Source organism: Argentina silus (assembly GCF_951799395.1).
Source record: "Argentina silus genome assembly, chromosome: X".
Lineage (NCBI taxonomy): Eukaryota > Metazoa > Chordata > Actinopteri > Argentiniformes > Argentinidae > Argentina > Argentina silus.
The window spans coordinates 22,367,891-22,390,929 of NC_139653.1; the positions used below are offsets into that span (position 1 = coordinate 22,367,891).

Below are 23,039 nucleotides of genomic sequence, written 5' to 3' on the forward strand. Positions count from 1 at the left end.
CCCAGACATGTCAACTAATAGGCCACTCTGAGTGCAGAACTAACTTTCATCTTCTCCCTCTCTGCCTCCTCTCTTTAACACTGTGTGTGTGTGTGTGTGTGTGTGTGTGTGTGTGTGTGTGTGTGTGTGTGTGTGTGTGTGTGTGTGTGTGTGTGTGTGTGTGTGTGTGTGTGTGTGTGTGTGTGTGTGTGGATGTGTGTGTGAGAGAGAGAGAGAGAAAAAAATAGAGAATGAGAGTGTGTGTGAGAGAGAAGAGAGTTAGGGGGCTAATGGAATTACGATTTTAACGTGAAAAATAGCAATTACATGGTAATCTGAGGTACCAATGCTAAAGAGATGTTACAGGATTTGTGTCTCTAATTCTTTACACAACATTGGCTTAAGTGTTGACTGAAGTGGTCCATGATTTAAGCAATAATGCCCGAGAGGCCATGATTTATCGTCAATATTGTCAGGGGGGCTCATTGTATAGAGGGACTTGTTAGGCACAACATTCAGCAGAGTGCAGGCAAACCCCCACCAAGTGACAATATTGATGATACATCACAGCCATGGCCAATCACAAAGCTTGTTTTCAACAACCAAATAATGTTAATTGATTTCTTATCTCATAGTTCACAGTTTAAGGCCGACAAACCTTTGTAAAATAAGCTTTTGCTTATGGGAGTGGGGAGGTGTGCCCCTCTGTCCAATCAAGTAATTTCTTGACAATATTTCTGTCTATTTGGGGGACCCGTTTTTGGCTCTTGGGCGCTAATTTTAGAACTAGTGGCTGAAAGTATATATAAATCCTGTAGCATCTCTTTAAAGGTTCATGAAATTGTTTTTATAAAAGAGTTCTGAAAGTTCCATAGCAATTGCAGTAACAACTCATAGAATATTGGCCTAAATCAACATTCCACCATGTTAAAAGACAGGAGTTTTTGAGTTCCAAAAAGCTGAATAGTTTAAAAAGTATAATGAGTTTGAAAAATATAAATGTAAGCAACTCAAGTTAGACCTCTGCACGTTTTAAAGTTGGATTGGTGTGAATAGCTTAAAAGCTGTAGGAGTAGCATTCAGAAAAATCAGAATAACCGGAATAATAATAATAATAATAATAATAATAATAATAATAATAATAATAATAATAATAATAATAATAATAAGAAGAAGTATGAGCAATAACAATAGTTGGAAAGCCCACTAATGACAATAGTTGGATATATATAGGCTACAACAATTAGCCCACCAAGGTCTACAAATCATATAATCTAATAACAATTTAATTAAAAGTTGTGTGGTAACAAATACATGTACAAATACAAACGGCATATAAACCCATTACACTCTTAAAATCAATTTGTTACTTGAACATAATGGGTATCTAATCTATTCATACCACCATCAAGACAGTTTTCCTCTCTCAGGTTCTGGCATTTGCTTCCTCTCAAAAAGCGGCAGACAGTCCATCCAATCCAATTCAACCAACCCCATAACAGTGGGGTGACGTCATGGCATCTGCAGAGATGAAAGGGAATGTTGAGGGCTGTACTCAACTTCAAACCAGAGCCTGGCATGAAACTGCGAGCCCTCAGATAAACCAAACAAACAGACCGGGGAACGCACAGAGGGAGGCGGCGCTGGAAGCGGGATGGCTTGCCATTTCACAGCGGAATAACGACAACATCTCGACATCTTGCACTTTTCAAACTTTTACAGTATCAACTATGCAATTGTATTGAAACTTGTGAAATGTATCAAAATGACGTTTAGTTTGGAGCGCTAATGTCCGCGCAGTTGGTTGCGCTTTGATGTAGTCGTTGATCAGAGATCAGATTACATGCTTTAGATCGCAGCCATCCCCTGCCTTTGATCTCCGCGCTGATTTTGTCCTCAATCTGGTGGTTCGTCTGGACTGTAGCGACGCAGGAGAGCACTACTGGAGGGCTGAGATGGTCTAGAACGCGGTGCAGAAGACACAAGAAAGGATATTAGTCTGAAACTTCTTTAACCGGATAATTGAGTAGGCTATAGAACCATACATTAGTTTACCAGGTAAGACACGAGGGATGCGGGTAAGACAAGAGGGATATTTGCCAACTGAAACCATTGACATAAGGAATCATTCATTTTTCAGAGACAAGATCATTCCGTCATCGATCTTTAATTGGTTACTTTTTAGGTGTAGGCATATGATGCATACATGGTCCCTACTGAATATGCATCCAGCAATGTTTCACGAGTCGCAGGAGTAGTCTAATGTAAATATTGTTTTACTCTATGTATCTGAACACAAACTGTCTTGTGTTTGCGTACAAGAAGATTCACAAGTAGCCTATCTATATTAGATAAGCCTGTATCTTCTAGCCTCTAGCCTCCAGCCTCTTGTACTTGCAGGTGACCATACCACTAGTACCACTGTGACATGTTTTCTTCTCAGGAAAGTGTTAGACAAGAATATTGACTTATTGAGTTTATTTGCATGCTCTTGAGTAGGCCTATGAGTTTACATGTTTCATTAAATTCAGTCACTTAGAGAATGCACTTTTTGGGTTGGTTGATTTACTGTGAAGTTATATGTCTATGGTCCTATAAACAAAAGTGTGAGTCCTTGCTCAAGTTGAAGTGGCAATCACAGGTCATTATAGCTTTATCCTTTTCACCATTATGAAAATGCAGGGTCTAAGAGATTTTCATTAATTATCATTGAACAAAGTGAAATTCTGATTTGGATTCATACTGTACCTTCATTATGCTTATTAACACTATCTTTCCCTTTCCAGAATCATCTAGCAGCAGCCCCTCAAAATGGCCTGGATGCTTGGCCACACCTGGTTACTTCTACTGACGTTACATGTAATACACACATCTCTGGTTAGTGCTCTACATATTGACTTACTCTTATATTCTGAATAACAGTTGTCAGATATGGCTGGCCACATTAATGTGTATGCATGGACAGTTATGGAAGTGTAACTTACTATGAGTAGGGTCTATGGCAGGGATGAACTAATGGCACTAGTATAGGGGGATTACGCCCATTCTGGATTCCACATGATCTCTTACTGATGAAAGCTGTGATGAAGCGCAGGAATCCCTAACTGCCCAGTATCAAATTGTTCTTCCCTCTTAGGTTCCTGTGAGGGCGGAGGAGGAGACCAGAGAATGCAGGGAACAGGAGTACAAGGATAAGCTTGGGAACTGTAAACCCTGCAAGCAGTGTGATGCCGGACAGGAGCTATCTAAGGTTTGGCACCTAATATATAAAGTGCAAACAGTTAAACAACTATGTAAGTGAATTAACATCTCCCGTGGTGCTTACTTAAATGTACTGGACTTGACCAACTGTATGTAGCCTATTATACAATAAGTAGGAAATATAGATGTTCCATTGATTCTACCTTGGTCTACCTCAGTCTCACACGTTTAGGAGTTCCACTACCACAGTTGTCATGGTTTCACTTGATCTATAAAAAGGAAGAGTTGCTATAGAGCCGTTAAAACAATTGGATATATACAGGTCACCTAAATCATGTTGTAATTTCCTCCCTACCTCCGAGGGAGTCAAACACTCAGTGCAAAAAAAGCTCTCTCTGGTTCATGAATAGAATGGATACCAGTGTTTAGAATAGTGCATTTTATCCAGGGGACCTTCATTATTTATTACTTCCTCTCTTTCATGGAGAAAACGGCCAAAGCGTTATTAGCTTTTGTAGAACACCGACCTCTCTTTAATCAGTCACAACCATACTTCTGTTGACCTTCTGTTGTTGAATGGATTCTTTTGTTTTTCCCTAAGTTCCCTGTCCAACTGATTGTCTCCATTGTTTGAGAGAACCCATGCATAAACTTGCCTTACAGTGAGAGGGGTATGACTTTTTTCACTATTCTTGCCAAAGACATGGATTTATGTGTGTTGTGTAGAAACTGGTATGAAGGGCATGAACAAAGTCAGTTGAGCAAAGCTTTTCCACCTAGTTGTGGCTTATTGACCACGTAAGCATATGCTCAGGTAAGCACAAGTAAAAAAAAAAAAAGAAAAAAAAAAAAAAGAAAATCCAACATATTACCTCTCACATCTGTTACACACATGCGTTTCTACCAGGTTGCCTTTTATCTTGGTACACACAGACATGCACTCATTGGTGGTATGCTTCAGTAGACCTCATGTCTCTCTGCCAGTTCAACAGTCATGAATGTTGGACGCCCTGGGGTCCTAGTTAATAATTGGCTGCCTCATTCATTCTAAGTGGTAGCGGGATGCCAGCTCAAATGGGAGCTCTGAGCAGGGGTAAAGAGTACCTCAGTAGGGAGACTTTTGGATACTTATGTGACTGCCATAGACATCCATGTGGAATGTACTTCACTTCATTCTTGATATCTGCTGGTATCTTTGCAAAGAAACCTCACCAAGATCAATTAGCCCCTACCCATGTAGCACAGTGAGCTACTGTACCTAGGCAGCAAGTCAGGAAGGAAGTCCTTTGTTAAAGGGATATTGCTTCGTATTTTTCATCACTACATTAGTATCTTCTTTGCTATGCTAGTTAAGTTATATTTTTTGGGCTTCATATCAACCATGCAGGAGTGGTTGCCTCACAATGCATGCTGGGAACTTTTAATAAGCCACTGGCAAAGAGGCAACATCCCTTTGATGTGCAGACATTGAAAGAGTGTAACGTTTCACAGCCAGCCTCCTAGGGCAAAGGCTGTGAGCTGGCATGGGAGTGTGTGTGCGTGGGGAATGTAAGATGGCATACTGTGTTAACAAACTCACATTGTTTTCGGAGCTCGTTCATTACTGGATCAGATGACTGGCCCCCCCTGGAGACTCTTGTGATTCCCTCTTAATCTCTGAAATATCTCCCCGTCTGAACATGCTTTAACTGCAGCCAGCTCTCAGCTATCCACTCTACTGCTCTACCTCACTGCTATTATGCTTGGCATACTCACTAAAACTAGATCTGAAGATAGGAGTGAAATGGGACTTGTGAGGACTAGTCTTTGCTTGTACTTTGAGGGTAGATCATAAACGGAAGTGATGATGCATTTGAAATCTAATTTGAGAATCCAATTAACCAACTTGATATATTTTGGCCATCTATTTTCTGTAGAAACAGCACATTTATTGTTATTAATGGCTAAATGAAAATAGTGTCATTTTTCAATTATTAGGGTTGTTTTCTCACATTCAGGCACCTGAACAGGTTAGTGTGTCTGACTATCCTTTGAGCCTTTATTACCAAGGACAAAGGAGTGAAAGAGATGACTCCTGGATGTACATTGCTGCCTGGATGGAGCGGGAAGATGTTGGCTGAGTGCTCCTTTTGTTCTGTGCCCTACCCTGCCCTGTGTACGTGGCAGCCCATCTCCTGCCATGCGGTGCCACATGGACAGAGTCTGTGCCAGCGCTCAGCTTTGTGGGGATGAATCCTCCCAGGGCCCCTTCATCTGGAAGTGGGACACTCCGTCCAAAACCACTCTGAACAGCTCTGCCGCTGGCCTCGCACTCGCACAAACCTAGGCTCCAGGGTTCATCATCGTGCCTGAATTTCAACTCCACTGCTTTGACTTTGCTGTTGATTATCCTTCTAAGAAGGCAAGATCCTACCTTCTTTATTTCCTCCTTGTTGTCGCTCATCCTTCCCCTTTTCTCTTTTCTCTCTCTCTTCCATGCCCTGCTAGAGAGAAGAGCCTTATATGGAAAGCTCAGAACAACAGCTGCAGCCCTGCCCTAGCCCTGCTCTGTCCAAACCCAACCCACGCTCCAATGTCATCTCATATGTGTTTGGCTGAAAGGACCGAATTCCTCATCTTTTGCCCCGACTCTGTGGTGCCATCACACGATCGCATCTTTGGCTCACTAATTGCTTTTGCCAATCTGCTCAACCCCCTGGTTCTTGTGCCCACATTCCAGTGTGACTGCATGCCCAGGCGGTGAAACGGGACACGGGTGAAGAGAGAGGCATCCTGTTTGAAGTGACCTTCACGTTAATGATATATGAGCCCCCCCGCCCAATCCATCACCCTGGCCTGGGAATGCAATGTGGTAACAGTGGTGGAACAGTGGACAGGGGCAGCTGCTGCAGACAATAGAATCAGTGATGTCATTCCAGTGGGGTCCTTTTTACTTGGAATGGGATATGATGATCAGCAGAAATAAAAATGTTCCTATGACAATAGGGGATCAGGGTTGCCAGTCTCTCTCTGTGTACTATAGAAGTACCGCAGGGCGTTCTAATGCAATGAATAGGAATTGCACTAGGCAAAAAATGAACTTTTTTTTTTTTTTTTTTTTGATTAATATAATAAAAACAGATACAGTTTATAGACATTGAGTGATAATCAAAAATGCTTTTGGATGGTGTTACATCTTAGGAGGAGTGTTCCACTGGGCACATCTGTGCCAGAGCTTCAACACACCCTGTCCATCTGTTCCCAGTTACTGTGTGGAAACTAATGGAATTTACAATATGTGTTCCAAATTTATAGGCATTTGAAAGTCAAATCTTATCAATAACGAGTAGAAATCAGAAATCAGACATTGTCTCTCAATCATAGTGTTAGGGTTAGGCGATATCAACATTTTCTTATTCACAATATTACTTCATGAATGTCATAAATCATGACATACAACAGTATAGTTCATTGCTGAAGTATGGTTGATACATGCCAGCGTGAGCAGAAATGACTAATCTGCGGCGCAGAGTGTATGTCTGGTGTTGTAAATACAAAGACAGAGACATGTTTTTACCAATAGCTTTGCCTTGCAAAACAGCCGGTCACTTTGTTATGCACATATTGTGTGTAAAAGAACATAATCACGATTTGCTCCAAAATCACAATATTCAATACAATTGAATATCAGCACAACACTTACATATGACTTTGTATGACAGATTTTGAAAGTAGGCACACTTTCATAGTTTTTTAGGAGTAATGCATCTTGTAAAATTAAGAGGCATCTTTTAAAATAGAGCTCTAGTCTTATTTGTTATAGGGGTAAAAGCCTTACAACAAAGCTGGTTCAGTATTAGATCAGTCATTCAGTAATAGGATGCTGTGCAGTACCCATTATAGGGAGCAAGAGAGGTATTCAACTTCATCTGCTTGTGTACTTCTCCATAATCCCTGCCCCTAGCTAGCTGAAGCGTTCGTACATTGGCCTCTCAATCTCCAGGACATTCACTGTGTCGGATAAGAAAGAGAGAGTCACACAAAAACCCAGCAATAAACTTGCAATAATATAACAGTGGGTGTCCTAGAGGGCCTTTTATCATTCAAATGCTTGGCCATTCTGGAGCCTGCAGCAGAAGGCCACTCATTGATTCTGAGAGAGTCAGTGAGATTATTGCCAGTGTAAAATGGACTCTCAAAAGAGGCAGTCCATTGTTTCCTTATGCTCCTCCAAGATCATTCTTTGATTCTAGACCCCTGGTAGTACACATTCAAAGCCTTTCTCCAGCTGCCCCCCAGCCCCACCTCTCACCCGGGGGATTTCTTCTGTTAATCCCCCTAGGAATGTGGCTTTGGTTATGGAGAGGATGCCCGGTGCACGCCCTGCAGAAGCAGCCGCTTCAAAGAGGAGCGGAGCCTGCAGAAGTGCAAGCCCTGCCTGGACTGTGGCCTGATCAACCGCTTCCAGAAGGGCAACTGTTCCATCACCAGCAATGCCGTGTGTGGAGACTGTCTGCCTGGGTAAGGGAAGACCGCCATCATTCACAAAAACTAGATGAATGTCAGATATTAGCCAATGGACAGGTTCATCATGGTTGTTGTAACATTCACAGTAATCAAATGCCATTTTGTGCTTAACAGGTTTTACAGGAAAACAAAGTTAAGTGGATTCCAAGATATGGAGTGCATACCCTGTGGGGACCCTCCGCCTCCATATGAACCACACTGTGAGCACTTTCTCTTCTTTTCATACTTTGTCAAGGAATGTAGCCAGTGATATGTCTGAAAAATTCTGTGTAATAGCTTTAATAAGAGCATTATTATTAACTCAAACTATTGAACTCCATGCCAAATGAACAACCAAGACCCCAAACATGTCAGGCCATTGTGCCACAACAAAGCAAATACCTTCACATAAAACATGCCAGCACAAGGTCCTTAGAGTAATAGGAACCACAACTCCAATCATAGTTCATTCAGTAAGTTTCATTGAGCCAACCAACTATGTTTTATGGCCAAATAAATGCTTCATTTTACAAGCAAAGCCATACAAGTTTAAATGGATACTGCTAGCATAATAGTAAGTATTGCCAAAACTGGATTATTTTAGCTGGGACCATGTTACCCAACATAATTGCTCCACTGACTGAAGGAATTCTTCTCTTAAAGTCCCCATTCACATTTCAAGAAATACATATTTTGAAATACCACTTTTGAAATGATTACATCATAAGTTATTTGGCTAGGCCGATATATTGGAATTCAAGAGTGTAACATCATTATATACAGTATATCTTAAGAGTGGACAATAACTAGAGCATTATCAAGCTGTAGAGAGATTTACTACCAAGTTCTATGTGTCCATGGAGGTCTATTAGGGATTGAATTCCAGTAGGCCACACACCCAATTACCTTCCCTTTTCAGGCCATTACAACTGGTTAAGTATAACCTTATGATTTTAGGCACTCACACAGAGAGAGTGGGCTAGCTAACTTATACCTTTGGTAATTGAGTGTGACATCCTGATGGGGGAGGCCGCAGCTGTTCCTTGAGAAGATTTGGCAGTAAATGTGTATGACTGGGTCCAGCCAGGTCTAGCACCCCTCTGTTATATAAATGAAGATGTCTCCAGGATATTGAAAAACTCAACATTTTCGTTTGCTCTTTGCTCAACCTCCAGATTTTAAGAATTCTGTGTTCAGTTTTATTATGTAAAGCCATGTCATGTCTGTGTTTTGTTGCTAAAAATGAGTCTAGTATTATGCTTTTTGGTCACACTTCACATTAATTGGTCCCTATAACTGTGCAGTAACTATAATTACTGTATTATATTACTATTGTATTACTATACTCTACTAAGATTATAGTGTTATTATTACTTGCTCAGTAATGACATGGAGTTGAGCTGTTTGCATTATAAGACAAATGGATTAAGGACTCCATTATCATGCATTTACTGAATTAGTATGTACTGTAACGTTTTTACTAGAATTATTACAGCGTTACTACAAAGGTATAGGGGAACTTAAAGTAAAACGTTACCTTATATTTGGACTGGAGAATATTGATCAACTTTTACATTATGAAAATAAAGTAATATAAGAAGTTTACATGTCTGTCTGTCTGTTTGTCTGTCTGTCTTGCCATTTTGATTGCAAAGGCAGAGAAACAAAATGGCCATTGTGTCCCAGACCAAAGCTGATAGTTACTACAGGGAGTCTCTGTGGAACGCTTCCAAATGTTTGAAAGTCTTGCTCCCTCCTCCTTCAGTGTTATCTTGCGGAGGGTGGTGAAAACTTAAAGGGCAGATCATTCTAATAGCCCACACTGGCCCAGGGCGAAGCTGCAGCTGTGCTGGGAGGCCACTGTTGGAGGAGGCCGTAAATCTTAACACACTTCAGTCTCCCGGCCAGTTTCTGGAGCAGAGTAAAAATTAGATTGTGTTTTATGGATTCCTTCAGCCGCTTTAATGTATTTCATCTGCTGGAGTTCTTCGATATCACAGTAGAGCTGTAAAAGCGTCCGTTTCATAATTTTTTACTAATTTCAAACAGATTTAAGCCAAAGTTATGTGGGAATTTAGTCTGTTGTTTTGGTGATAGAAAAAAACTATTGTGGCTATTGTAGCTTGTTTTTTGACTTCTTGAACCTCTGACATTCATTTGATTTAGTTTGGAAGCCTAACAATACTTGAACGTTCATATTTTCAGGCACTTGTACCACAACTCAGGATTTCGCAACATATACAAAGAAAGTCAGTTCAAGAAAAAGTCAGTCCTGTTTTAAGAAATCCGATGTTGCAAATAACACAAGCGTGCAGGTCAGCCTGTTGAAAGAAAATACTCTTATCACCTTTCCATGCTAATGTAATGCTTTTCCTAGAAATAGCCCTCACCACAAGCCCTATCCAAATACCCCAAAACCTGTGACCTGACTAATAACCACAATTGTCTTGTCTTGTTACATTTTTAAAGAATCAACTTTAATTTATATATTCCACCTTCCTCTTCTAACCTTCAAAGGTTAATGCCATCTCCAAACCGGTTGGCCGGATGCAGGAAATTATCTTGATTGAGTTGCGTACCTGAGCAAACCAAGCAAGAGCCGTCAACCCTTAAAAACAACTCCACCAAAACAAAGTCACTCTCAAGCCAATCAAAACATGACTGGAGTGATATGTTTATGCTCAGGGCAGCATAGCTCCTCACCACAGCATGAATCAAGAATCCATGCAAATCTGGAAACCACAACCACATGGCAATACTAGTTTGTTTTGGTGGCAACATTTAAAAGGGTGTTGGCTGTAATTATGATAGGTGGATCTGTTTCGCCACAAACACAAACTTTGGATGGGGAAATCTCATGCTGGAAGTCTATAGCAATTAGAGGTCCCTCCAATATCTCCTTGTTTCATGAATGCAAATAAAATCACCATTTATTTCAGAAGTAGCCATGATATACTTCCCTCTCTCTTTTGGACCTGTCATACACATGGCCACAAGTTGAGCATTCTCAAAAGTCAACAGGGAGTGAGCTTATATCAAAAGGAGCAGTTTATTGTCAGAGTGTAGTGTGGCGATAAGATCAGCAGGTGAGGTCTCTTCAATGGGCTGGCCTTTATCTTTGTTTGCTGCAGCTGTTAGGGAGTGATAAGAGCTGGCACTGGAGGTGCGGGTGAGATGCACAGCTGGGGACAAGTGGCTGGATCAGAGACATGATTGTCCTGACGGGGTTCTCGCTAAATGTGTAGTGGAAGACAAGTTTTGTGAGTTTTTTTTCACTTTGGCTAGAAAACACTGAGCTGAGTGTACTGTAGGTGTTCAGTCCAGTCTCTCTGCAGGTAGTTGTAGATGTGCTGCAATTGTGGAGAACGTTGATTGTTGATTGTAACGTTGAACGTTAATGTGTTGATAGAATTCCAATTGTTATATATATATATAACATTTTTTTTTCTTTTTAAAAATGACCTACCCAATGTGTGCATTTGCCGTGATTTGAGCAGTGATTCTATGGTCACTGTATGTTCTGTCATGACAGTTATGACGGCCCATCTCCACTGAGACGTACTAATCTGTTTTAATAAGCTGTTATCACCTGTGTTTACAATGTATATTTAAATGCTTGTTAATTTTGCTCATGTGTCAAACTGGGTTTTGAAGTTCAGCCGCTGGTTTGGTTTAGATTATTGAATTATTTTAGATGGAATGTTAAAAAACCCTTGTACCCTATCCGTTTGAATATCAAACCTGGCCAAGGCTAAAGTAATGTTTACATTGCATATCAAAGAGCTCTTGAATCTGAATAGGCCAAACCCACTTTGCTTTATAATTAATGTACTGAAAAGCAAACAGTGAATGAAGGGGCTCATTGGAAAAAGATTTTTTAAACAAACAGTCGTTTATAGTATTTGTTATATATTTTTTTTTTACTTATCATTTCTCAATGCTGAGTGAGTTGTTAGTTTATTTTTATTTGTAGGCATATTACCTGGAGGTACCTATTCTGTTATACAGCTGCTTATCTCAGTGGGTACTTTGTATTCTCTGACTTATTAAATAATGTAAAGGAGAATCGTTATTGCTGCTCATGATGACAGAGAATAATATTGATCAGAAATGTGTGAATCATTAGATTTATTCAATGTAAAATGTACAGTTTAGTTTGCTTGGTGTAGGAATTAAGTTAATCGTTACATCAGATAGAGGACTCTAAAACGGCATACATTGAAAACTGTTTCTACTGTTTTACACTCCTGCACATTGAGCCCCGGTGTTCCATATGAATAGAAAACAGTATAAGTAGAAGCTCTCTCAAGGCCAGATCTCCTGATGTGGGAGTGTGTGAACAGTCTGGGGGCGGGGTGCTGCAGACAGTGACATCACATTTCCCTGTGGGCAAGAACTGTGGCAGCAGCTGCAGTCATGGGACCATCACACACACACACACACACACACACACACACACACACACACACACACACACACACACAAACACACAAACACACAAACACACACACACACACACACACACACATACACACACACTTCTCTCACCTTGATCACAGACTCAGTGACAGGGCTGTCTAATTGGGATGTGAGGGTGTGAGGGCCTTGGGGTGGAGGGAAATAAATAAATTTAACTCATCATCTGTAGAAAGAGAGAGAATGTAAGAATCCACTCCAGGAATCTCTCTTGAAACTCTGGGTCAGCGGCTCTAGGATGAGAGCTACATGCCAATGAGAGAGCCTAGAATGGATGCATGGGGATAAAGGAAAGGTCATGTCTTTCCTTGGTGAATTAGTTGCATATTTAGTCCTACCGTATTATGATAATGTAATGTTTTTCTATAATATTTTTTTCTAATATGGTCTGACCCAGAAATGGCAAGGTCATTCAGAAATGCTAAGTTAAAAGTCTTGACGTTTCACACCATTGATCATGTGTTTCTCTCTGTCTGGGGTGGCCCTGCAGGCAGTGGGCGGGTGAACCTTGTGCCCATCCCCTCAGTAGTGACCAGCCCTCGGGACATGGCCCTGGCAGCGGTCATCTGCAGCGCCCTGGCCACCGTGCTGCTGGCCCTGCTCATCCTGTGTGTAATCTACTGCAAGAGACAGCTTCTGGAGAAGAAGCCCAGCGGTGAGTCACTAACACCACTCTCAGTCTGTCTGTCACTCCCATTTAAAATAGGATGAAGTTGACCCATAGTTGCTGATCTAAGATCAGTGTTGCATCCTTCCCCTTAATGGTTAAGGTTAGGATCTGTGGATGGTAACATGATTCTCGGTCTGTACCAATGGCCAACTTCTAATCTTCCTAGGGTCAGGAGAGTCTAATTAAGAAATAGATAACACTAGCCCTACATCTATCTGATACCCAGGTAAAGAGACTTTGTTACATTTGTGATATGTTGCTTTGTAAACCCTTTCCACATTGATCATCATTGAAAGTTAGTAAAAAAAAAAGTTATCATTACAATAGGATTGAAATCTCTGCATTGCACTTATTATATATATATATATATATATATATATATATACACATATATACACATATATACACACACACTCACCCGCCACTTTATTAGGTACACCTTGCTAGTACTGGGTTGGACCCCCTTATGTAGCCCATCTGCTTCAAGGTTTGACGTGTTGTGCGTTCAGAGATGGTCTTCTGCATACCTTGGTTGTAATGAGTGGTTATTTGATTTACTGTTGCCTTTCTATCATCTCGAACCAGTCTGGCCATTCTCCTCTGACCTCTGGCATCAACAAGGCATTTTCGCCCAGAGAACTGCCGCTCACTGGATATTTTCTCTTTTTCAGACCATTCTCTGTAAACCCTAGAGATGGTTGTGCGTGAAAATCCCAGTAGATCAGCAGTTTCTGAAATACTCAGACCAGCCCATCTGGCACCAACAACCATGACACGTTCAAAGTCACTTAAATCACCTTTCTTCCCCATTCTGATGCTCGGTTTGAACTTCAGCAGGTCGTCTTGACCATGTCTACATGCCTAAATGCATTGAGTTGCTGCCATGTGATTGGCTGATTAGATATTTGCGTTACCGAGCAGTTGAACAGGTGTACCTAATAAAGTGGCCGGTGAGTATATATATATATATATATATATATATATATATATATATATTGATGTAGAGTGTTTCTTTTCCCTCAGCATCTCTGAGGTCCCAGGATGGCCCGTATAGTGGGGCTGAGTTATCATGTCTGGACCGGCGGCGCCTCCATGACTTCCCCCAGAGACCGTGCTGCCAGTGTCACCAGGGTCCTGGACACACCTGTGGTAGGTTCAGAGAGTGATCCTTAAATGTATACTACGATCACATTGTAAATGAGCTGAGGATTTTTTTAATGGTTATCCTGTGTTTTTCTGGGATAGACAGAACTCCATATTTGAGTGTTGGTGGTCCCACTGTTGTGCCTGTGTCACCTCCAGGCCCAGTGCACCTGATCCCCTCCTTGTGTTGTGACGAGAGCTACATTCTAGGCCGAAGCAGAGAGACCAGCCTCTTCCAGTCCCAGATCAGCCTCAATGAAGGGTGAGGAGGACCACAGTGCACCACCTCAAAACCATTAACCACTGTTCGAAAACCATGAACCACCATTATTCATCACTTACCATTATGTATTGAACTATTCATAACTAGTCAACAAACCAATCAGCAGTACTTGAGAACCAATACAAAGCACAGCAACTGACATTACTCTGTCAGAGTTTGACATATCTCATGAAAACCTAGAGAGATCTAAAAATGGAGACAAACAGTAAACCATTGCTTATGTGAGGGTTTGAGCAACATTCCTTTACACAACTCTGCATTAATACAGGAAGAAAAACAAGACAGCAGTCTTGTTATGGTGTTAACTTTGGGTCTGTTTGGAAGATTACTGTCAGAAAAATGTCTCCCTGGGGCTATGGCTGGATCATCATAGCTAGGATAGATTTATGCTGACATGGCCCCCATTTTGCCCTCCCCAGACGTGTGATCTCATGTGAGGAGAGTGTCCCAGCCCATCTGGGAGACCCTCCAGACTCCGTCTCCAGAAAGGCCAGCGTGACCTGGCCGCTCATGCAGAACCCTGCCTGTGCAGAGAGCTTCGGTCGGCTGCACTGCAACCCAGAACTCCCAGGGAGGAGCAATGTTGAGGAAGAGGAAAGTGAGGAGGAAAAGGAAAGGTCCAGGTCAAGTGAAAATGCCCTGGAGAGCTCATCTGACCAGGCTGGAGAGAGACGAGAGGATGCTGGGGCTCTGACGGGTGCTCTCCTCTCAAACCAGAAGCCGTCCTCCCTGGAAGGTGACACATGGGGTAGCTCATTTTATGACTTACTATGTAGACACAGACATATCAGTGTTTCACATACTGTACATTGTGAAATTGATGGAGGCTTGGTGTATGAACACAATTAAGGTGCATGTGTGTGCCGGTGTCATGGCTTCGTGGTAACGCACCCAACAATTATGCACATCATATGTACTCTCCCCTGAGGATCCCCAGTTTGCCGACTGGGTCTGGCAGTTTGTCCACCCACTCGCCTGTTTCACTTTCTACTTTTCTCCAGTACGAATAATTGGAATATATATATTTTACAAAAAGATATGCTTGTGGTCCTCGGTCTTTCACATAAATGTTGCATTGATGTCCATGGGATATGCACACAAACATTTTTCAAAAGACCTTGAATCGTAGCCGTGGTACTCAATGAGTATACATGAGCCAAGCCATTGAACGATCAACAAACTGATGCTTCATTATGTCAAGAAAAGAGGAAAGTATGCGAGTGCAAACACTATTAAGCTCAGGAAACTAAAGGGCTTGGGCAAACTATGCCATGAATGAAATGAGCTGTGAAGAAAATCTGTTTCTCCTTCTCAAAACAACTTAAGAATTCTCCTGTATAGCAGGGTTCTCTTATGCACCTAATTTATCTATGAAATTGCATTGATAAGAAATCATACAATTCATTAATAAATACACAACCCATGGGGTTTGTTGAATGAGCTTTGCTGGATCTGCCAAATGGAGCCTCAGAGCCAGCGATGGTTGGCTGAAGGAATTCAGTGAGAGGGAATGAGCTGAAACCAGAGCAACAGTACCCACAGCCAAACACAGTGAAGCAGAAAGATACAACACAGAGGCGTCAGGAGGACACACTGGCAGAGGAGACACTCTGTCTCCCAAAAGCTTGGTTCAAACAATGTGCGCACCCGCACAAACACACACACCCTTTTCCTGGAGCAATTATTTACCACAACTGTTGGACTCCCTTTGATCGACAGGGACAGTGGTGTGTCCATGGAAACCGGAACTAGCTAAGAAGCAAAGATAGGGTCAGGCAGTGTCCCAGCTGAGCTGTCTCTGATGTTGCATAGAAAACTGACTCAGTCCCCTGCCTGGACTAGGTAGATAGATTACTAATGACTGGGTGTGTGCTTTTCTCTGTTCTTTTATTTTTCCAGGATGACATGGATTTATTTGGCTTGTGTTCCACCCTTGATCCGTCCTGGACCCGACAACGGCACAGCAAGATCCCGTTTCAGATTACGGTGAGCCCACACACCAATTCCAAAAAAGTATGTGGCACACAATCTTTTTCAAGCAGCTGGTGACCCTGTCTTCCGTCACACATCTGAAGAGACTATGTAAATAAATGCAAACAAAAGCACTTCAAGGCAAAATAAAGCACAAGAGCAGAGACTGAAAGAAAAAAACTATGCACAATATGAGTTTGCTGGTCCAGAGGTTGAATCTAATGAAGTTCAAATAATGACAAAGGACTGCTGACTGATCTTCCTGGTACAAAGTGAATAAAAGCAGCTCATCTGTATTCAGTCGCTTTGAGAATGTCTTGCATCTAAACATGTAGGTGACTAGCAACAGTACCATAGAAGTGACCGTTGGCATAATTGTGTCTTTTTCATGAAGCTGTTGTTTCAAGTTGATCATTGGTATCTTATCCTAAAAAAAACATGTCAAAATGTCTGTGATATCTGGTGCATATTGAAGACAATCTAGATAATACTGAACAAGTTAAGACAATAAGGAATGTCTGTGTGTGATATCAAATTTGTTGTAGATACTGTAAAATAGCAAATAGATGGTCAATATTTTTGTAACTTAGACATGACTGACTAGTGACAATTCTGTTTGTTTTTTCAGTTGTAGTATTGGTGGTTGTTGTGCACATATACAGTTCCACTTTGAATTTGCATTTGATAAAATGTCGATATTTGTAAATAAACCACTTCAACAAGACACAAGCCTACTGTAGTGAGATTTTTTGGTTCAGTAGAATCACTAACATTCAGAGGCTCAGCTGCAAACCTGCACCTATGGAAACTGACAGCCTGCAATCTTCACTACGCCACACGCATTCACTTCAAAACAGTTTACAATAGGGGTTCTTTCTGAAACTCCCCTTTCAAGATATTACTTGACCAAAACAATGTTTTTCGGGATATGGATCAAAATAAGGCAGATAAGTAATTACAAGAGTCAATAGTAATTTCATATGGCAGATTTTATTCATGGCTCTCTGGGATATGCATGTAGTTACAGCTACCCAGCTCGCTCCCTTTGATGGCATATTCACAGCTTCAATAACCATGTGAAGTCCCACCTCAGTGCTGCCCCAGGTCTCATATCCATGCTAGGCAAGTAAGGACATTGTTTGGGGAGCAGCTGCAGCCTCAGTCCCTGATAATTACCAGGTGAATCTGTTGAAACAGATGCAACATCTGGTAATACTTGATTTAGTCGTCACGGACTGGATCGTGCTCAGGGTAAATTATCAGAAATCCCTTAAATCGCTAATTCACAACACCTAGAGTCACCAGATCCTTCTCAGCCGCTAACCCCCCGCTACCTCCTTCCTCTCTCGCAGACAAACCCTTAGACAAAACAGAGGGAGGCTATTTGCCTTAGAGTCAAAACACTGATAAAATGACAGGAAGAACAGATTTTGTATTTTTCCCCACTGATCTGAACAGGAAATAACAACAATTTGCTGATACTTTTGCTGAAAATTATATTTAAAGCTGAGGAATTGTTGTAAAATTATGTATTTTCCATTCCCTGGTGGGCAACTTTTTACAAATGAAAGACAACTTCTGTTCAAGGACTTATACAATGAACATTCTTAATTGTAGGATTACAATGTAATGTTTACTTTCCATAATGAATTTGCATCAATGACAAAAAAAATAAGTGAAAGGCAGCATGTTACATACAGTACATGCACAGACTTTCATGAACTACATGGCATCATGGTTGACCCTAAATACTATTATATAGTAAAATACTATTTATATAGTATACAAAAAGTGTATAAAAACAATATGTACGTTACAATACTATACATATTCCTGGAAAAAAGTGTAAGGGAGCAGCGACTTGACTCACTGAGCATCAATATACGGTAAAAAGAAGATATTTAATACAGTATTTGTCTACATTGATTAGCCATCAGGCTACAATTAGTATGGGCCATTTGAAAAGTAATCAGTAAGTTATTATTATTGCTTTTTCTGAACATGAACCTAGAACATGATGGGGCTGCTTAAATTGTGACTGCTAAAATCTGAAGATGGTATACACAGGAGGTCCAGCCAATCAGCCCTCAGAGTCCATGATGAAGGTCTCAAAGTCCGGGTTCAGCTCAGATACCAGTGCCTCCACAAAGTCCTCAATGGTGGGCCGCCACTGCAGCATCCCTGTGTGATACAAACATGGATGAAGATAAGCACCCTGCTGTACAAAAAGGTTAATATGGCATCACTGTAAAGTAAAAGTAAAGTCCTCCCACAACTTGGTCATCTTTTTGAGTGAGGATACAAAAGCAGAATTGTCAGTTTATTATGATCATTATCATCAAAACGAGTATTGACAATTCTACAATTCAAATATCTCTCACTAATTCTTTCCACAATGTTTGAGTTCAGGCATTACAGGGATATTTTGAGGGGCAGGGAGCCTGTACACAACTTGTAGCTGACCTGCTATAGACTATGCTGCTAACAAGCCGCATCTCAGTCTGTGTTATGAGAGTCTTGTCTGGTAGCTCATGTACCGAGAGCACACTAGTTTTACAATTCCGCTGCACTCTTGCTTTGAAGTCAGTTCATTTCCCCTTGTGTAGCTGCCAATGTAAATAGGCACTCTTCCCTCCCCCTCTTTCCTGCATGGGTCACCTCCAACAGACACAGAAGCATATCACAGCCCCCCCCCCTCTCCACACACACACACACACAATACCTGAGACTTTCCACTTCTAAAGCTGGCTTAGCAGGTAGAAACTGAGCCTTGGCTTGGCCTGGCCTTCAGTGAACACTAGAGTGGTGCATGAGAAAGAAACCAGGGCTTGTCTTCCTCTTTCTTCACCAGTCACACCCTGCCCCTGGGCTATTGCAGGGTAGGCTTTACCTTGGCCAGCCCGACCTAATAACAGATAGGGGTCCCAACCACACCACAGCCACAAGGCCTCTCAACCTCAAGGTAATACGAAACCCACATGAAAGAGGTGCCTTTTGATGATAGTGGTTTAAAACTAGCTGCTAATGGCATAGGATGACCTTTTTTCTAATAGAAAACCCTATGAATCACCCTGCCACAGCGACTACTCTAGATATTCAGTATTAAGCCATAAATCAACTATTCATAACCTTGTTCCTCCAAAGAAATATGATGGTAAAGGGCAGACAATATTGCAATATTTTGATGTTGAACCTTAGTAGTCTAAACATCTACCAGCTATTCATGGCCCAACTTAAATTGGTTGACAGGGAATGGTGAATACATACACTGTACCTAACCATAGATCTCAGTGCAGTGTAGTTACTGAACTGGATCCACAGGCTGTCTATAGCATCACTAGACAGCAATTTCCTGACTCTTCTCCACAGGGGGATTTGCAGTGGGCCTGGAGCCTTCTGCAGGTTAGCGTGTTAGACTAATCTACATGACCATAGACTGGCTCTCAACATGAAGGGAGCCGCAAGGTAAACGGCCCAGCTCCTCTAGATTAGAAGACAGCAAAGGTTGTCACCACCTGAAATACACTCCTCTGAGGGAGAAAAGGTTAAACAATGACAATCCTCACTGGGAGAGTTTCACAGGAATGTGGAGATAACGTGACAGCCATAACACCAGTTATAATATCTGATCTGAGAGGCTCTCCTATTGCGTACAATCTTATTCCATTGAGAAGTAGGCTATTATAAAAATGCATGTGGAAATCCAATCATTATCAAATAAAGGAGAGCTGGAGCCAAAATACTAATTTGTGGATGATTTCTTAGTACTGTAGGGTATTATATAGCCTATTGAGTAATACTGGATAGTGCTATAATAAGGCATTCCAAAAAAACAAACAGGCCTAATAAAACTGTTAGAATATATTGGCAAAGGAAAGACGTAAATACAACCATAACAGTAGAATGAATCTTGTTTACAAGAGAGAGAAAATCCCCAGCCGAACTCTGGATAGGCATGTAAACTATGCTTTGCTCCTGCATAGTGTGTAAATAACACTAGAATAAGGAATCTGTCATGAGTCATCTTGCCTGTTGGCATTCTCCATTCACTCTTTAAGAAATAATGCTAGGCCCATTATGTGTCATTATCAATATCCTTATGTTTGCCAAAGTTGCCCAATAAACAATCAAAGTTGGCCAAAAGAGTAAGTAAAAAAGTCTCCAAAACAAAATTACCACTTAGGGTGGGGCTGTAGATTGTAAGACACAAACACGCGATTCAACACTCAATAAGGTTAGGTAAACATGTTATTAGGCCACGTTCAAACAAGTTGTCACTGATCTAATTAATAATCTCCCTTCAAGCTGCTAACTGCAGGTACAGTTAGGTCCATATATATTTGGACTTTGACACAATGTTTGTTATTTTAGCTGTTTACCAAAACATATTCAAGTTACAGTTATATAGTGAATATGGGCTTAAAGTGCAGACTCTCAGCTTCAGGTTTAGGAATTACAGCTCTTTTATATGTAGCCCCCTCTTTTTCAAGGGAACAAAAGTAATTGGACAATTGACTCAAAAGCTGTTTCATGGACAGGTGTGGGCTATTCCTTTGTTATTTCTTTATCAATTAAGCAGGTAAAATGTCTGAGTTGATTCCAAGTGTGGCATTTGCATTTCGAAGCTGTTGCTGTGAACGCACAACATGCGGTCAAAGGAGCTCTCAATGCAAGTGAAACAGGCCATCCTTAGGCTGCAAAACCAAAAAAATCCATCAGAGACATAGCGGCAACATTAGGAGTGGCCAAATCAACAGTTTGGTACATTCTGAGAAAAAAATAATGCACTGGTGAGCTCGGCAACACAAAAAGGCCTGGACATCCACGGAAGACAACAGTGGTGGATGATCGCAGGATCCTTCACATGGTAAAGAAAAACTCCTTCACAACATCCAGCCAAGTGAAGAACACTCCAGGAGGTAGGCATATCATTATCCAAGTCTACGATAAAGAGAAGACTTCACAAGAGCAAATACAGAGGGTTCACCACAAGGTGCAAACCATTCATAAGCCTAAAAAATAGAAAGGCCAGATTAGACTTTGCCAAAAAACATCTAAAAAAGCCAGCCCTGTTCTGGAACAGCATTCTTTGGACAGATGAAACTAAGATCAACCTGTACCAGAATGAAGGGAAGAAAAAAGTATGGTTAAGGCTTGGAACTGCTCATGATCCGAAGCATACCACATCATCTGTAAAACACGGTGGAGGCAGTGTGATGGCATGGGCATGCATGGCTTCCAATGACACTGGGTCACTAGTGTTTATTGGTGATGTGATAGAAGACAGAAGCAGCTGGATGAATTCTGAAGTGTTTAGGGATATACTGTCTGCTCAGATTCAGCAAAGTTGATTGGACGGCGCTTCACAGTTCAGTTGGACAATGACCCAAAACATACTGCGAAAGCAACCCAGGAGTTTTTTAAGGCAAAGAAGTGGAATATTCTGCAATGGCCGAGTCAATCACCTGATCTCAACCCGATCGAGCATGCATTTCACTTGCTGAAGACAAAACTAAAGGCAGCAAGACCCACGAACAGACAACAACTGAAGACAGTTGCAGTAAAGGCCTGGCAAAGCATCACAAAGGAGCAAACCCAGCATTTGGTGATGTCCATGGGTTCCAGACTTCAGGCAGTCATTGCCTGCAAAGGATTCTCGACAAAATATTAAAAATGAACATTTTATTTATGATTATGTTAATTTGTCCAATTACATTTGAGCCCCTGAAAATGGGTGAAAATGATCGCATTTAAGCTAATTTTAGAAGTGTCACAGCAAAGGGGGTGAATATTTGACTCAAGACAGCTTTTTTATTATGATTATTAATTAGTCAACATTTTTAGAAAAATATTTTTCACTTTGATATTATGGGGTATTTTGTGCAGTGACAACAACAATAAATTACATCTATTTTAAAGTCAGGTTGTAACACAATAAAATGTGGAAAAAGTCCAGGGAGGTGAATACTTATTGATGCCACTACTGTACCTACAAATTTGTAAAAGTAAAAAGAAAAGAAAAAAGAGTATGTTATATAAATAAATGTATACCTAACTTGAAATTATTTTGCCTGACATCCATTTCTAAAGCAAATGAGCCTATTCAGTAGACTATTTATTTACTTAGAGAGGGTGGTGGGAGATGTGTATCCGTTAAATGATGGCGTATGTGGCTGGCCAACAGCTCTGAGATCAGTGTAATGAAGACCCTGGGAATATGAGCTCAGTAGAGCTGCATTAAAGTGGCAGCCAGCAGCACATCTGTAGATCAGCTATTAATCCCACTTCCAGAGGGCTGCTGTTTTATCTGCTGGGGCGGCCACACCTTGAGGTTTCCTTAGCCCTGACTGCAGGGGATTAGGAGCAGACACAGGCAGTGTTGCATATAATTTGAAGAGTTTGTGAAGACAATGGTAAAAACACAAATACTATGCTTTTTTGCAATGCACATTTTCTCACTGCAGCTTATGTTGGTAAGTATTATCTGTCTATATCATTATTCGGAATGCATAAAATGCTTACAATATACTGAAGAGCACAACAAGCACTTTGACCATTACAGGGTTGAGTAACACTCATACACATAATCACACACTTCAAAACAGATCTAGTTTCTCCAGCACTTTAGTTTTTGCTCAAAACCATTTGAAACATGTCAAGGTGTGTAAGCAATTACCTCTTTCTAACCTGAAGGCAAACTATCTTCTCACTGCCTCTATAATTATGGCTTTGAAGTTAAGGAAGCCTGCCTTTTTTGAAAAAAAAAACATTTTAGAAAGACAAAAAAGGCATTGGAAGAAGCAGTCGGGACTAGTGCTTCTTGTTTGAGGT

General features: G+C 41.1%; 2 protein-coding genes across 4 annotated transcripts in view; one reads left to right on the forward strand and one right to left on the reverse strand.

Annotated features, from left to right (window-relative positions):
- Positions 1–1,586: 1,586 nt before the first annotated feature.
- tnfrsf19 (tumor necrosis factor receptor superfamily, member 19) lies at positions 1,587–16,926 on the forward strand. 3 transcript variants are annotated; one of them, XM_083695598.1, is made up of 10 exons: positions 1,587–2,037; positions 2,766–2,856; positions 3,116–3,229; positions 7,502–7,680; positions 7,801–7,886; positions 12,632–12,796; positions 13,835–13,960; positions 14,114–14,216; positions 14,657–14,985; positions 16,137–16,926. In XM_083695598.1, the coding sequence occupies exons 2-10, from the start codon at positions 2,791–2,793 to the stop codon at positions 16,139–16,141; spliced, it is 1,173 nt and encodes a 390-aa protein (XP_083551724.1). In that variant the 5' UTR covers positions 1,587–2,037; positions 2,766–2,790; the 3' UTR covers positions 16,142–16,926. The 3 variants fall into 3 exon arrangements, with proteins under 3 accessions (XP_083551724.1, XP_083551725.1, XP_083551726.1); XM_083695599.1 differs by having other exon boundaries at positions 14,657–14,973; XM_083695600.1 differs by having other exon boundaries at positions 14,657–14,934.
- Positions 16,927–17,196: 270 nt separating this feature from the next.
- Positions 17,197–23,039, reverse strand: part of mipepa (mitochondrial intermediate peptidase a) — a 31,652-nt gene continuing 25,809 nt past the window's right edge. The window contains exon 19 of the mRNA XM_083695709.1: positions 17,197–18,389. Coding sequence (XP_083551835.1) covers positions 18,289–18,389 — 101 coding nt within the window. The 3' untranslated portion in view covers positions 17,197–18,288. The remainder of the gene's footprint in view (positions 18,390–23,039) is intronic.